We start from the raw sequence: 15,914 nt of genomic DNA on the forward strand, positions 1-15,914 counted from the left end.
TGAGGACAGTCCCCTGGGCTTAGCAGCACCGAGGTCACCAGTGACCTGGGGGATGGCACCCGGCGGAGGGTGAGTAGGAGCCCGGCGGGAGTGCTCCAGGAGAGAGAGAGGAGGAGTTTGCCTCGGACGGAGCTTGGTCGGGAGAGGAATTTTCTTTTCCTTTCTTTTTCATGGTGGGAGGGACACCAGCATGTTGGCCCAGTGATGATGTCAGGAGTGGGTAAGCGACCACTGCATCCCGTCCGAAGCCTGTTTGTGTAAATATGTCTTTACGGGAACACAGCTGTGCCTCTTTGGTTTTCGAGTTTTCTGTGGCTGCCTCTCACCTCCGACTGTAGAGCTGAGGGGTTGTGTCTCCGTGTGCCTCACACAGCCCGAAATATTCACTCGCTGGCCCTTTACAGAGAAGACGGAGCCTGATGTGAGCCAGGGATGGAGTCTAGAGGAGACCATTGCCGATGCAGGCGGGTGGGGAAGTCCCCGTGCGCAGCTGGACGGTTGGCCTCGCATGGGAGGAGCAGAGAGAAGGGGCCGGTGCGGTCACAGGCGCAGTTGGCCAGGTCGCCTGGTGGCGGGAGCCTCTGCAGGCCTCTTCTGCTTGCTTTTCTCTCAGGACCGTCCGTTGACGGGGGCGTGGGGGGAGGGGCGCTGGGTTGGGAGCCTGGAAGCCTGGAGAAGGAGGGGCCTCGAGCTGAGCTGATGCGGCCGGGGAGACACCGTCTACCTGCGGAGCTCTCACCTGGATCGTGGCGGTGAATAAAAGCGAGGCCAGTGGGCGAGGCCTGGATGGTGCACCATGGCATCTAACTTGTGCTAGAGTCTCATGGCTGTCATGAAGCCGTGGAAATGTCAGGGGTCTGTGTCACTAGAAATTCAGGCTCTGCCAGTGAGGAGGCCAATGATGGAGAAATGTTTATGGCAGGGTGGCCGCTTCCTATGGCAGGGACTTCAGTATTCTGGTCATAGTCAATAACTGTGAGCCGCGGGACAAGCCCCCCACTGTGGCCAGGTCTACATGTGAAATCAGTCACTTCAAACTGCTGGAAACAGATCCAGTGGGGGGGGGGGGGGGGAAGAAACCACTGTAGGAACCAAATAAAATACATCTAAAGGCCAATGTGGCCTGGGAGCTACCAGGTTCTCACTGCTGAGCTAGCATCAGAGAGCACAGTGCCACTGTCCACCTCTGACCTTGGTCGTGTTCATCTCCCTGCTCCCCTCCCCCGCCTTGCGCCTTGGGTTCCTCCCCTGTAACTCGAGTATCACAAGTGCCTCCCGGGTGTCAGGCACCTTCCCTTCGATGCATCGACCATCCCAGTCCTCCCATGAACCCGGTAAGGTAGGGACTCGAATCTGCCCAGGGTCTGAGAACTGCACATGAACCTCGGCAGCCTCTTCCTGGACGCGTCACTTGCAACTCCTGTGCGAGTGGGGCCCACCCTCTGTGGCTCAGCATGCTGCCCTTTGAAAAGCACACAGTCCAGGCCCTGGTGCTTGCGGCCGTGTACCTGTCTGTTTGCCACGGTGGAAATGGCAGCTCCTGGGGAGCAGGAGATGTCCTGGTCTACTCATTGCCACTTCCTTGGGGGCCTTCCTGATTGGTTCAATGATTTGCAAAGAAGAGGTTCGATAGTGGGGCAGGTGACCTGCTCAGCCCCCTATCCCCTACCCCTGCCCAGCCTGCCTGGGCCTGGCTGTGAGGGACCCTAGAAGAACAGTCACTGTCCCTGACACTGGGATCAATCAGGAGCCCAGACCTAGACAGGAAACAATTAGCAGAGAGACGAGAAAAGCAGGTCTTTGTGCCCATGATGGTGGGGTGCAGGAAGGCCACAGCTGGTTTATAGGGCCCTGGGGTTGGGGTTAATTTCTTTAAGAGCACTCCTAAGACATCAGACACTGAGATTCCCTAGATGGGACCTTCTCCATCTGCTTCTTATTACGCAGACGCCCATGGCCAGTCTTTGATCCCGGAACAGTCCTGCCAGCCCCCAGGCGGCCCTTTCTCCCCCTCCGTCCCCACCAGCCCACAGACCCTTCCCAGGGCTTGGCCTTCCGTTTCCGTCACTCCTCTCCTCTCTCCTTTTGCAGAAATGGAAGCTCCACTCTCGGAGGCGCCGGGAGGCCCTGCCGAAGACGTCTTCAGGGTGTCACTGTCCGCCAGGTAAGGAGCTCTGTGAATAGCAGACAAGGATGGGGGGACAGGCACCAGAAGCCCTCTTAGTGGGTGTGCTGTAGCCGCACCTGCTCAGAGCGTCCCTTTTCACGTGAAAGATGGGAATGACAAAATCTGTGAGGCTTACCTTCCCTCTGCGGGTTTCATTTATTCAAGTGTTCATTCATTCGTCAACTCTTCTATGGGGGTGTGCGCCAGGTGGCGAAATCAGATATGATGATGGGTGTGGCCACGTTCAGAACATCACGGAGCTTTACCATAAGGGCAGGGACCTGGCTCATCCAGTTCACAGTTGTGCCCCCAACTCCCGACACATAGTAGGTGTACAGTCGTGTTACACGGATGAATGGATTACTCCATCCTTGTAAGACTGGCCTGCCCGAGCTAGACGGCTCAGGTGCGTTCGGGGCACGGCGTCACGGTTGCATGCATTAATGCACACAGGCTACAGGCTGCAAGGTGATGTGGGGCATCAACTGGACTCAGATTCTGCTTTTGCCATTGACCGGCCCTCTCGGCTCCGATCATTGGTGAGGATGCCCGTTCCAGTACTCTTCCTCTGCGTCTCACCTGGAGCTCCTGCTCTGTGCTGGGTGCCCTGATGGATGTTGGGTTCAATGGCACTGTCTGCCATTAATAACGATGACAAGTTATAGCTCACGAGGACTTTTCTAGGTTGCTGGCCATATGATTAAGCTATGAGAATGACAGACGGGCAAGTCTCATTGTTCCCATAAGTAACTGGAATAGACTGTCCTTCTTTGGGGGTGAGGGAGGAAACTTCCAAAAAGGATTTGGGGTGGGGGACACTTTGGAGTAATCACAGAGGGCCTCTGCCAGCTCCAGGTAGGCCCCTTGACACTCTCTGTGGGCACATGACACAGGCAGGACACCCGCAGGGCACAGGAGCCCAGGGGCCTTGGTAGTCCTCACCCAGGGGCCCCAGGCCAGGCAATGGAGGCCAACAGGTGGTGAGCATATGGGAAATGGAGGGCCCACGTTCTCAGAAGAGTGAGGGAGCTGGGGTGGGAGTCACAGTTCAGGGTGCTGCCCCAGGAAACGGTGGGGCCATGACGGAATTCAGCTGGCCTGTCGGGAGAGGGTCGCCCGGGTTAATTAAAAGGGTGTTGGAGTCCTGGGAAGCTCCCTCCCTCCCTCCCTCGGGGCCCAGGAGATTGAGCCCTGGCATCCGGGAAAGCTTCTGGGAGAAGACTGCCAAGGTTAATGAGATGCGATGAAGGTGAGGGAAGGGTAGCGGGGCCTGGGCAGAGCTCCCGTAGCATCAGGGTTTCTAAGGAAGCCGAGGCCTCAGATAAGCCTGACCTGTAGCTCTCAGTCAATTGCAATCATCTTTCGCTCAAAGTCTATAATGCTGCTGAAGGGCAGGACATTTGGAGAAAATAGAGGCTTGAGGTCCAGCTCTGACATTTACCAGGGGTGTGACCTTTAGAGAATGATTTAACCTCTCAGCCTCAGTTGCCTAGTGTGGAAAGTGGGAATAAGGGCCCCCTTGCAGGTGTATGGTGGAGACCCAGTGAGGTAATCATGGAAAGTACTTAGTACCGTTCCTGATTGCTAGGAAGCACTATTACTGTTATTTCCTCAGTTCCTCCTGTACTTAAAGATGTACAGAAATCCTATCAAATACCGTGTCCTGGTGTGGGGGGGGGGGTGCCGTGGGCTGCACATTTATGGTAAGGCAGAGGCTTGCCCTTCTCCCTCTCCGTTGTGATTGGGCTTCATGTGTCCTGCCCACCCTCCAAGTGGGTGTCTAACTGATAGTCGTCAATTTTGTGCTTGGGAGAGTCTGGCTCAGGTGGTCCTGGGAGGCTGGGAGGCTGGGGAAGGATGTGGCGGGAAGGAGACAATTCCAAAGCTGCTTCATCTCTCCTCACTTCTGGGAGTCTGTGGGCTCCCCAGGGGTCTTGGACAGGGAGGAGGAAGTGATGAAGCCACGGTGAACGATTCAGAAGTGGGGGGAAGGAGGGACGCAGTGGGGACCAGAAAAGGCTTGATGCTGGTCCCCTGTGGGGAGGAGCCATCAGCAGGGACCCAGCTGGCAGGAGATGGGAGGAGAGAGCCAGGGCTCCTGGGGGGGGGGGGCGGTGCCCCGGGTGTTCGAGAATCACCCAGAGGGCAATTTGGCCCAGATTAGAGATCAGAGCCAGATGGGTAGCAATGGGTAGCACCAGGAGAATTTAATCAGAGGACTTAAAATTGAGTCAAAATCGGAAGAAGGCTAAGATGCTCTCCCAGCTTTTTGGAGTGGCAGCAGGAAGGGACTGGAAGGGCCGTGCGGAGGCATCTCAGACAATGGAACCACGGAATAAAATGCATCTGCTGGGACGGGCTAGGTCCTGTTGGGTGGGTCCCTGCACCTGCCCCTTCTGCCCAACCGGGGGGGTTCTCACCACACGGTGAAGTTACTTCCTCCACACTGAAGGCTGCCCACCAGGTGGCTGCCAAGCTGTCATGAGTCATTGCACTTCCGCCACAGCCCCTAACCCAGTACCTGCTATGTGCCAGGAACAGTACCGAGCCCTTCATATTGATGGATGACCTTTACAAGAACACTCCAAACAGGCAGAGTGGGTTTTTGACGTTCTAAAATAATTGCAAACCTCCAAACTCAAGAGTAGAACGCCTCTCTCCTTCTTGGGCCTAAATGATGCATCTCAGATTATTTCCTTAACGTCAGAGTTTATAAACCACTTTAGGAACCACTTTGAGGTTCCTGATATTTGCAGAAGAACTTATACAACTGGAAAGTGCTACCCACAAAGTCAAAGCATTACCATTTTTGTCTTGCCAGCATCTCATAACGTGCCTGTACATAGTAGATGCTCAATGCATCTCCAATAAAGGATCATTAATTACCCTTCCTGAACGATTAGGTTCTTTCCTGTGTTCTCCATCTGCCCTCTGGTTGGTTTCTGATACCTCCCCCTCCTTCACACACCACACACCCTACCCCACCCCAACCCAAGACTGCCCTTCATCTTGCCTGATGCTGATCTCTCACCGCTTTTGGGACACAACACATAAACACGCATTCCTCCTGCCTTCTGTGGCCACTGGGATCCAAGCCTAGGATCTTGAGCCCATGCCTGCCCCCAGTCTGCCTCTGCGGCTGGCTGGGCTAAGGCGGAGTCCTGGGTGTGTTCTTCCTCGTGGCAGCCTTGGGCCCCTGGATGGCCTCCAGAGGGCTCAGGACACATAATCATGGGCAGAAAACCCACCTCCTTCCCCTCCTACTCTGACCTCACCAGCATCCTCCCAGGATCCTCCCTGTCCCAAAATAGCCATGCACTCCCCGAGATCTCGCTGCTCCTGGGCCCCATGCACTGTGTTCCACGGTTGTGATGGGCCGGCAGGCCTGGGCCAGGGTGCTGACGGGTGTGCCTCGCTCGGGCCGTCACAGCCTCCAGAAGTTCAGAGGAGTAAGCATGGGCCATTGGCAAAGCATTCGGCCCGGTGGGACGGGAGAAGGGCCTTGGGAACAGATAAACGCACCGTGAGACTTCCCAGGCCACTTGAGAAGAAGAATACAAAGATTAGGGAAACTCCCATTTCGGTCCCTGTTCTCAGTACCAAATGAGAAGCAGGACAATACGGGCTCCAGGCAGCGAGGAAGCAGCTCCTTCAGGCCCGCCACGCTGGGGCTGGGCAGGGCTGGCGGTGGGAAGGAGCCCCGACAGCCAGCTGCGGGAGAAGGTGGCTCCACGTTGTGGGCTTCATCTCCGAGGGGAGAGAGGAGCCCAGAGTTCCAGAGGTTTGGACTGCAAAAGCAGGGACGAGGGGGTGGCATGGTGGGGTCTGTGCATTCGCACCTGAGCCAGCCGTGGTTCGGAGCGTGGATGAACCGGAGAGAGGTGGCCCTCAGCCTGGTTTGTGGGAGAGTCCGTGGCCATCCACTGGTTCAGTGTGCTAACGAGCCAGGGAGCCCAGAGGAGCCTGGGGCTCAGGGAGGCCTTCACTGCGGAGGTGGCACTGGAGGTTGGTGGTGGGGCATCTGGTTAGTGTAGAGCCTCAGCTGCCGCCATAACAACAGAGCTCCCGATACAGGGACTCCCCAACAAGGCGGAGCGGAGGTCTCTTCCTTAGCAGGCCGGACGACAGTGGTGCCGGGCTGGGAAGGTGGACTTGCCAGCTCCTTCATGCGGCACGATGCTGGCAATTGCTTTGGTCTCACCATCCCAAGTTTTTAAGAGCAAAACTTGAAGGGGAAAAAAATCCCGACATGCATCACTTCCGCTCGTATCCCATTGGCCAGCACTTAGTCACATGGTTACCAGCTGCCCCCGGGAGGCCTGGCAGGGGTTTTCCGCTGGGCAGCCGGGCGCCCGGACACAAGGCTGTTGCTGGATAACGGAGGAAAGACTAGCAATCTGCATAGACGCCGTTCCACCCACACGGGCAGAGGCTCTGAGAAGAAGAAAAAGGCGGAATATGTGGGAACGACAAGCAGTTGGAGGAAGCTGGAGCGTAGCAGCGGTGATCTGAAATAAGGGTGGGAACAGACAGCAAAGGGCCAGGCCGAGGAGTTCCAGCTCTCCCCCTTCCAAGAGAGGGAAACGGTTTTCATCCTGAGGGTGACTGATTAGTAATGGCTGCCCGGAGTGTGCAGCGTGGATTCGGAGGCTCCACCCAGGCTCAGTGGAAGGTGTGGTCATCGCTTAGGGATGTCTGTTGTGGGTGCAGGCGTGGCGAGCAGTAACCCCTGCTCTGGCTTTGTTACCCCTCAGGAGGTGATGTGGCGTCAGAGAAGGGTTGGGGAGCAGGGATGAGGCCTGATCCCGTTTGTAGTCTAGAGCAGTGTCTAGCAATGACGTGGAGGCTGGCTTGAGGGCAGAGAAGCCCCTTCAGCAAGGAAAGTTGGCAATTGATGTTCAGGCTGAAACAGCCCCCCTGGGCTTGGTTAGCTTCCATATGTGGTGAGAGCTGGTGTTCACATGTCCTGAAGCCCTTTCTTTGTCTAGCCTTACCCTGGTTGCCCTGGTGGCAGATCTCCCCCTCCCCAGCAGTCTCAGGGCATTTTCCTGGGCAGGGACTATGGCCAGAGCTTCCATCCTAGACTGGGCCCCCCTCAGCTCTCTTGGACTACAGCAGAGCAGACCCACAACGCCCCCTCCCCTGTGGTTCTCCTCTGTTTAGACTCAGCTAACCCAGAAAAGGGAGCATTTAGACCAAAGTGTCCCTGGGTGCCATTAATAAAGAAAAAGATTGCAGAGCTGATGGTTGCATTAGGCAGAACATTGCCACTAAAGAGATACTGTTTTCAGGTAAACTCTGTTTTATATGCAAATAATTGAGGGGTTAATTGTGAGTCATTCCTGGCTAATCCTTTAAGCACATCCCTGAGGGCCAGCCTGATAAGAGACCCTCTGATAGTATTCCAACTCTCCCTCTTTCTGCCTCGGCAAAGCTTTTGTGCTGTGTCAGCAACCTTCCCCCTCCGGCACCGCCCACCTCCTCCTCCTCCCGCCTTTGCAATCCTGTCGCAGGGCCCATCTGACCTCCCAGACCCCCAGGCTCTAACCCCAGGCAGCATCAACGCCTCCTTCTCCTTCACCCACATACTCCATCATCGCTGTGTCCTATCAATTCCACTCAACTGCTCAGAAACCATCCATGGCTCCCTAGTGCTCATACACACCCCATCCCAATCATAAGGACTTTTTTTATCTCTCAAGCCTGGGCTCCGACCATCCTCCTATTATGCTGTACTCCTTGTCTTTCAGTAAAACTGGACTACTCACCTGCCCTGCCCCTACACCAGTGTCTCACCCATTCACAGCCGCTCATGCTGTTCTGATGGCTTTGTTCTGTTTCTACCTGATGGACTCTTTTTTTTTTTTTTTTTTTGATGGACTCTTAACCGCTCCAGGCTTGCTGCCGCATCCCCACAGCTCCTTCCATCCTTCTCTCCTACCAGAGCCTTGCTCCTTCGTTCTGCTATTTGGTCACCATACTAACAGAATGCCTGGTGTGCGCGCAGTATATAATCCAGGCAAAACCACCTACTGGGACAAGTAATGTGTCTTCAAGTGGGACGTGAAAACAGACCAGGATGTATACACCTGTGAAGGTTTCTCTTTGGCTGTGATCACCGACCATTTAGTGGATTTAGATTCTGCCAGCACTTGACAGCAAAACTCAGCCTGAGCCTCTTACACACTGAGAGGAGCCTCTGTGGGTTTTCGGGCAGGGAGAACCTTTGAATCTACCTACACACCACACCAGGCAGCCTCCATGACATCTCCCCCTGGACATGTCACAGGTCGCCCATCCTCAAAGCTCACACAGCTGAAGACAGCATCTTTCTCCCAAACCTGGCCCATAGCCAACATTCCCAGTCCTGGGGAATGGTGCCACCACCACCACACAGGCCCAGCACCGAGGCTGGAACCTGGGATTCAGTCCGGACCCCGCCATTTCCCTCACATCCCATCCACCACCAAGCCCCACTGATCCCGCCCAGCCGGTTGCCCCTGGCGCCTCCACCAGCACACCTGTTGCAGCTGCCACCATCTCTCACCCTACTCCCTGCAGGAGCCCCTCACAGCTCCTCCTCGGATCCCTGAATGGTGTTTGATAAACGAATGCACAACCCTACTTAAAGCACGCCCTCCTTTCATTCGCCCTTAGGTTAAAAGTCCTAATCCCTAATGTGGCCTGCTGCCCCCCTCAGGCCTCCCCTCCTGCCAGTGTCCCTGCTGCATGCCCAGCAGGCTCCCTGGTAACACCCATGCGCCAGAGCTGAGGCTGCAGGTAAAGGGAGCCAGGGCCGAACCAGAGCCAGGGTGTTGTGCTTTAGAAATCAGACAGCCAGTCAGTAAAGTTCAGACCCTGGGTTCCAGATACAGGCACTTCCTGCGGCCTTTTGGCTCCGTTTCAGGCAAGCAGCTAGCCGGGTGGGAGGCTGGCTGTTACCTCGAGGAGGTAAGGAAGTCCCCAGTGAGGGGAGCCAGCGTGGGAAGGGCCTCTCCTCCCAAGGCTGCCCTTCTCGGCACTTCGGAGCTGCCTGGGGCATTCTCCAAAGTTCATTTCTTCCCTGTTTCCTCCCGAAAGCACTGCCAGATCCCCAGCCCTCCTGGACAGCACTGATAATGTGTTTCTCCTAGACTGGCTCTGATAAGGCCCGCTGGGTGGTCGTTGGGATTTGCAGCGAAATAAAAATAAGGAAATGGAGGGTTCTGGAAAGGCAGTGTGCTGTGGCTAGAAGAGCCTTGGACTGGGCATCGGTCCCAGACCCTGAGGAACTCTGAGCAGGTCACGTCCTCTCTCTGGTCCTCAGTTTCCTTATGCGTGAGGAAATAATGGGACAGTATTTGACAAAGTGTGTGATGGCCTCCACAGAGCCGCCCCTCCTGAGAAACACTCACTCGTGCATAAGGGAGGACAGGGTGTTCCCGGGCCCATGTGCACTGCGGGGAAAGGGAAAAGAAAACCTAAATATTTGTCAGAAGCAGAGTGGAGACACACATTGTGGGATGTGAAACTGTGGTACTTTCACCAATGGAATATCATACACAGGGAGCGTGGATGAACTTGACCTCAAGGCCAAGCAATACCGGGGTGAATCTCATCCTATCGAGGGGAAAAAAAGCAAATTACAAGAGAATATGTACAATATAATTCATTTATATAAAGTTTAAAAACACAAAACAACAAGACACATTATTCAGGGAATAAGTAATAAGTGTATAAAGAAATGCACTGGAGTGATAAGCATCACATTTGGGGGGAGCGGCGGCGGGGGGGGGCGATGAGGTGGGGCTGGGGTCCCTGAGGGTTTGGCTATATTGGTAACTCTTTTTTATTTCTTTTTAAAGATTTTATTTATTTATTTATTTAGAGAGCAAGCATGAATGGGGGAGGGGCAGAGGGAGGGGGCAGGCAGAGGGAGGGGGAGAAAGAATCTCAAGCCGACTCCCTGCTGAGCGCGGAGCACGCCCAACACCGGGCTTGATCTCAGGACCCAGAGATCACCATCCAAGCTGAAATCAAGAGTTGGATGTTTAACTGACTGAGCCACCCAGGCGCCCCTATATTGGTAACATTTAAGCTGGATGGAGGCTATGCCAGGTTTAAGCTATTTCTTGGTAACAACTTCATTGAGAGATAATTTGCATTATATTATCCATTTAAAGTGTACAATTCGATGGTTTCCGGTCTGTTCACAGAGCCGTGCAACCATCACCATAATCAAGCTTAGAACACTCCAGCACCTCCCAAAAGAAACCCTGGACCCTTTAGCTGTCACCCCCACATCCCCACTAATCTACTTCCTAGTTCTATGGATTTAGTGTCATGTTTTCCAAGGTTCATCCATGCTGTAACATATAACAATCCTTCATTCCTTTTTATTGCCCAATAATACATTATATTATGTTTATTGCTCATTGAATGTCTGAGATATTTCAAGATAAAACATTATTTAATCATAAGGCTGAATAGAGAGTGTTGTTGGATCAGAGGAAGTGGAAGGAGCCCTTCGGGCTGGACTCTGTAACTAATTGGCGATGGTGGCCTTTTCCATGGGGCAGGAGCCCCCCGTGTGAACCCCAGCTCTCCGTGCCTAGCTCTTCGGCATTGGAAAAGCCACTGACCCCTTTGAGTTCCCATTAGCTAATCTCTTTTACGTATAAATAATGATCTCACAGGGTTACTGCAAGAGCTCTCGGTCAACTGTGGAGTCCTATACCATGGAAGATATTAGAGGAAAGGGAACTAGGCTTGCCTCCAATGCAGTTACTTAGCGGGATGTGGGCTGTGTGAGTGCCGGGGGACACAGAGAGCCATGGACTGTGGCAGAGAGAGGGGTAGTCACAAGTAGGGTGATGGTTGGCTCCTTGGACGGGGTGTTTGAGATCACCGCTGATACCGTGGGTCAAGGACCTTGCAACTGGGGTTTATGAAGAGACTCACCCTCCCTGCATGCCACTGTGTCCAGCAACAGCCTGCAGCGGGAACCACCGGGCAGTGGGACTTTTCTGAAGGGTCATGTTCACGCTCCTTACCCATATGGAGGCGGGCTGTCAGCTTCGCTCTGCGTCCTGAGAGAGAAACGAGCCACATTTGTAGCAGCTGTTGCGTGGAGTGTGGGTGACTCTGGAATTTTGCAGAAACTCCAAAGAATCAGGGATGGCTGTCTGGCGACGGGGGTGAGGGGGGCGAGGGGGGCTCACAGGTAGGCAGCAGCACCCGCTGTGTGTCCATTTCTCTCTGTCTGTCCACCTCCCTGTGTCAGAGAAGCCAGCAGAGGAGACCAGGAGAAAGAAGAGACATACTGCCTGAGGTCCCAGAGAGCCATCCAAGCCTGTGATGATCACACATGTTTGTAGCAGACGTTCAGCTGTCAGAGTCTTACCCTTATAACCTGTCCTGTGAGGGCAGACACTGTGGCCAGAGGAATTAAGTGAACCCCCACCTTCCACCTCCTAGCCCCAACCCCGCAGAGGCAGGCCACACCCCAGCGGACAAAATTCTGGGCTGCCTATATATTCTTTACAGCTCTGGGCTGCTCGTGGGCTACGTCAGCAAGTGACCTTGACCCACAGAGGGTTAGCAGCTGCTCAGTGCCCTGGGAATACCAGGTAAATCACAGTCCCTCCTGTCCAGGGTTAGGTAAATGCTAAACAGGGTTGGAGAATGCCAGAGAAGGAGTGATCGCTTTTAAAGGGAGGGATCTAGAAAGGCTTTGTGGAAGAAGTGTCATTGAAAGCAAGCCTTGAAAGACAAGTAAATCGTCAGTAAATAAAAACTCATATAAAGACATTGTGAGCTAAGGGAACTGTGTAGTGAAAGTGTAGAGACCTAAGGACCAGGCTTTTTCACTCCCTCCTCACTCTGGGAGTGGAGGAATGATCCAGAATGACTGTAGCAAGCTCCCACAGAAGGATGGAGTAAGAGATAAAGCTGGAAAGAAAAGTTGGGGTGGGAGAGGTAGCCATGGAGGGGGTTGGACATCACCCTAAAGAGGCCGTGAGGGTTTCTAGGAAAGGACAGAACATGATCCGGCTGTGAGGAGCTGCAGCTGAGGACGAGCTAGAGCCAAGGAAGGAGCCAAGAAGAGGCAGCCCGGCCCCACTAAGAGAAGACGTGGAGCAGCATGTGGAAGGGGCCAAGGGGAGTGGTAAAAATCACAGAAGGAAAATGGGCAAGTGTTGGCCATTTGTTACATGTGGGCAAGGGACAGCGCACGGCAGTGACAAGCCTGTGAGCCCGGGTAACGGCTAATGGCCGTGCTGGTACTTACATCAAGAAAGAGCGTCACAGCTCACGCCTGCAGCACAGCTTACAAGCAGTCTGTGAGGTGGGGCTGTGGTTCTCCCCGGTTCGAAGCTGAGGCCACTGAGGCTCCGATGTCTACGGATCACACGGATCACATGGGTGGTGGCTGGGAGACGGAGCCAGGACTTGAGCCCAAGGCTTTGAAGGCTAGTGCCTTTGCCTACAGGGAGAGAGCAGAGGGCTGTCGGATAGAGAGGAAGGGTGCAGAGCTCTATTCTGGACCATCTGGGGTGGGCTGGGTGGGAGGCAGGATGTCCCTGTGGAAGTGCTGAGGGCCCTGGGAGGGCTCGTCCTCGGGACAGTGGGGTAGGAAAGTTCTGATTCTTTGGCCTTAGAGAAGAAAGGCCTTCATCGGGCTGGCTGTGGAGGTCCCTGCTCAGGGCGCAGAGAGGGCAGGGGCATGTTTTGCTGGAGAGTCATTCCTCCCATGCCAGCTCCATCCCCATGTGTGCCATGGAGCTAGGGCCTTGTGCCAAGCTACCAAGGGCAGAGGGGCTCCCGGGCCCAGACTCCGTGGAGGGTCCCCAGGTCTAGCCTCTGCCCACTCTGCCCCATACGGCTCTACCATAGTGTCGCTGGAAGAATATTAGTGCCGCTTTACAGAAAAGGGGCGGTCAACAGCAAGGGCCTGTAGCCCTTATAAGGGACTGGAAGGTGGGATATGCTGGGCACACAGACGCAGCCCTCGCTTCCTCCTCCTGGAGCTTCCCGGCCGCCCACTCCGTCACGGGCTGCCCCCATGCCTCGTCACAGCCCAGCCAGCCTCCCACCTCAGAGACTCCCTGGTGGGGTCCCGCCCCACCATCAGGGCGGCCTGGATGGTCTCCGATCCAGCCAGCGTGATGGCCGCGTTGTGCCTTGCACGCCTCACGTCCTCCTGCCCACATCCCTCTGAGGGGAAGACTCCCGTGACCACGTTTTCCAGATGAGGACCCTGAAGCGCAGCGTGCTCCCATCGGGGATACAGCATCAGGCAGTGGCAGGGCTGGGACTGAAAACCAAGTCTGAAACATCTGAAGATGGGTGATTCTGATGCACGTCCCCTAGGGTCTGTCCTGCAGCCGGCTGAGCGCTGTCCTGGGCCTCAGCAAACAAGCGAGGACTTGGCAATGGCCAGAATGCTCGTCCAGGGAGGCGGTGCCAGATGAGGCTGGAGGACGTTCATTAATAGTGGCAACAAAGTGTATCTGTGCCAGGCGCCGTTCTCAGCACTGTATCACATTACCTCCTGGAAGCCTCGTACGTACTCTATATGGCAGATACTATGGTTATCTTCGTTTTACATGGAAGAAGGACCGAGGCCCAAAGAGGTGTGTAACGCGGCCAGGGCCCCAGAGCTGGCATGTGCTGGAGCCACAGTGATGTCGCGCCGAGGGAACCAGAAGTCAAACGCAGACCTGCTTTCCCTCTCTCTGCCTCTCTGGCTCCGTGTCTTTCCGTCACTCACTCGACAAACAGGCCTGGAGCCTTGGCTCTGTGCCCTGGCCCGTCCTCAGGAGACTAAGAGGAGCTCACAGTCCGGGTGAAGGGATGCACAAGCAGCAGCAGCTGCAGAGGCCCGGGGCGCAGACAGGGCAGGCCCGCAGGTGGGGTGGGTGCGTGCTTTGCCAGCCGCCCAGCGGCAGTCCTGGGCCCGGCCCCAGGATCCCAGCCCCTGGGAGGTGGGGCATGGGCAAGGCAGAGACCAAGGCAGGGACGCTGTGGAGACCCACACGGTGGCCTGCACAGATGGCCTTTTTACTTAAGGCACCAGGGCCCCGGGACTCAGCTCCTGGGTGAGAAGCAGGAGAGGCCCCCGGCACAGAGGGGAGCTGGCTGGGCGTGCAGGGGTGTGGCAGAGGCGGGTGGGGGGCAGGGCAGGGCAGACAAAGAAAGGAAGAGAGGATTCCAAAAGGGTCAGACCCTACAGAAGTTGAGTGGCAGCAGGGCTGGGTGCGGGCCTGCCTGCCATTCTTTCCAGCGCACTTCACAGACTTGCTTTTGGACTTCTTGCCACCCCTCCAGCCTCTGCCCATCTGTCTGTGTGCCGCAGGGCCGGCCGGGCACTGTGGGAGTGTCCCCAGGGCGCGGGGGCACTGCTGAAGGAGCCGGGGTGGCTAGGCCGACTCCTCCCCCCAGTGGAGGCCCTGGGGAGGCTCCCAGAGGCAGGGATGGGGGTCGAACCTGGGCAGAGGGCTCCAGCAGAGCGCGCCCGCCACTTCAACCTGCCCAAGTGGGGAGGAAATGCGATGAGCCAGCCTGGCGTGGAGCCCTAGGAAAATGCCCAGCAGGCGACGGGTATATAAGTGGACGCTGGCTCTCCGCATAGTTATGTGAGCTGTCACAGCGTGGCCAGCTCACCATGACAAGCCGGCAGGGAGGGCGGGGCGGGCCCCAGACATCCTGGGAGCAGCGTGGATGGGGCAGACTGGCCGTGTGTCCCCAGACCTGCCTGCGCGTGGGTATGGTGGGCTGGCCCGTCTGCGTCCCCAGGCTCTGGGGCGCCCAGAGCTGGGGGGCTTTGGCAGCCGAAATTGCCTCCCTCATTGCCCTTTAGGCCTGGAACCTAGTGCCCGTCCTTCTCAAATGAATTTCTGTTCCTGCACGGTGCTTGTGAGTCTGGACATGGTGGCCTTAGCCATTAATCATGGCTGGCGCGGGTTCCGGTCCATGGGTCCCGCATTCTTAGAGTTCCAGACACTTGACAACATCACCCCGGGTTCTGTTGTCCTTTGCTGATCAGCCCTCAGAGGCAACGACCAGCATGCGATGCTCTGTTTTTACCTTAAGGAATGGGGGTGAGAAAGGGGTAGATGATTCAAGGGCCTGAATGTGCACTGACTCTGAGGCACGGCACTGGAAGTCCGCGGAGATCTTTCTTTCATCACTGTTATGTCATTATTTTGAAGTTACGTGCCCTTATCTCCTAAAAGGGCCATGTTCTGGATAATCGAGTTTCCTTTCTGCTTAATCGAGCTTGGGCATGCCCGTGATGCCCACTGTGCCTAATTTTTTGTAGGTACAGATCATTCATTTCCTGTCTCCACTTCAGCCTTTTGTGCCTCCTCCACCTACCATGAGAGAGAACTTGACTTTGGAAGGTCTGTTCAACTCTAGAAGAATACAGCTCCCAACACGTAGAGTTATAATATTGGCATCTGCCAACGTGCTCCCCAACTTAGCGGAGGGAGAAACAAGAGGAGCAAGCCACGAGTTAGGAGCCTTTACTCTGGGGGTGGGATTGGCCTAATTGTGCATCCAAGCAAGCCCTCCGACCAGGTATGGAGCAGGAGTGTCTGCCCTCCCAGTCCTGCCAACGCCCCGTTCCACCGGAGGTGACCTCTGCCATTCCTTTGGTGTGGATGGGGCAGCTGTACTGGGGACGCATGCGCCCCTCCGGGATGTAAAACCCACTGGTGTCCACTTGTTCATCTTGCAGTTGGAGAAAAGGAGGCCCCCAGAG

General features: G+C 55.6%; 1 protein-coding gene across 29 annotated transcripts in view; it reads left to right on the forward strand.

Annotated features, from left to right (window-relative positions):
- Positions 1 to 15,914, forward strand: part of COL13A1 (collagen type XIII alpha 1 chain) — a 144,371-nt gene that overhangs the window by 14,535 nt on the left and 113,922 nt on the right. For all 29 annotated transcript variants that reach the window (XM_027596775.2, XM_027596773.2, XM_027596774.2 and 26 more), the window contains exon 2: positions 2,092 to 2,164. In XM_027596775.2, the coding sequence (XP_027452576.1) occupies positions 2,092 to 2,164 (73 nt within the window). The remainder of the gene's footprint in view (positions 1 to 2,091; positions 2,165 to 15,914) is intronic.

This window comes from Zalophus californianus, chromosome 15 (genome assembly GCF_009762305.2).
Source record: "Zalophus californianus isolate mZalCal1 chromosome 15, mZalCal1.pri.v2, whole genome shotgun sequence".
Classification (NCBI taxonomy): Eukaryota; Metazoa; Chordata; class Mammalia; order Carnivora; family Otariidae; genus Zalophus; species Zalophus californianus.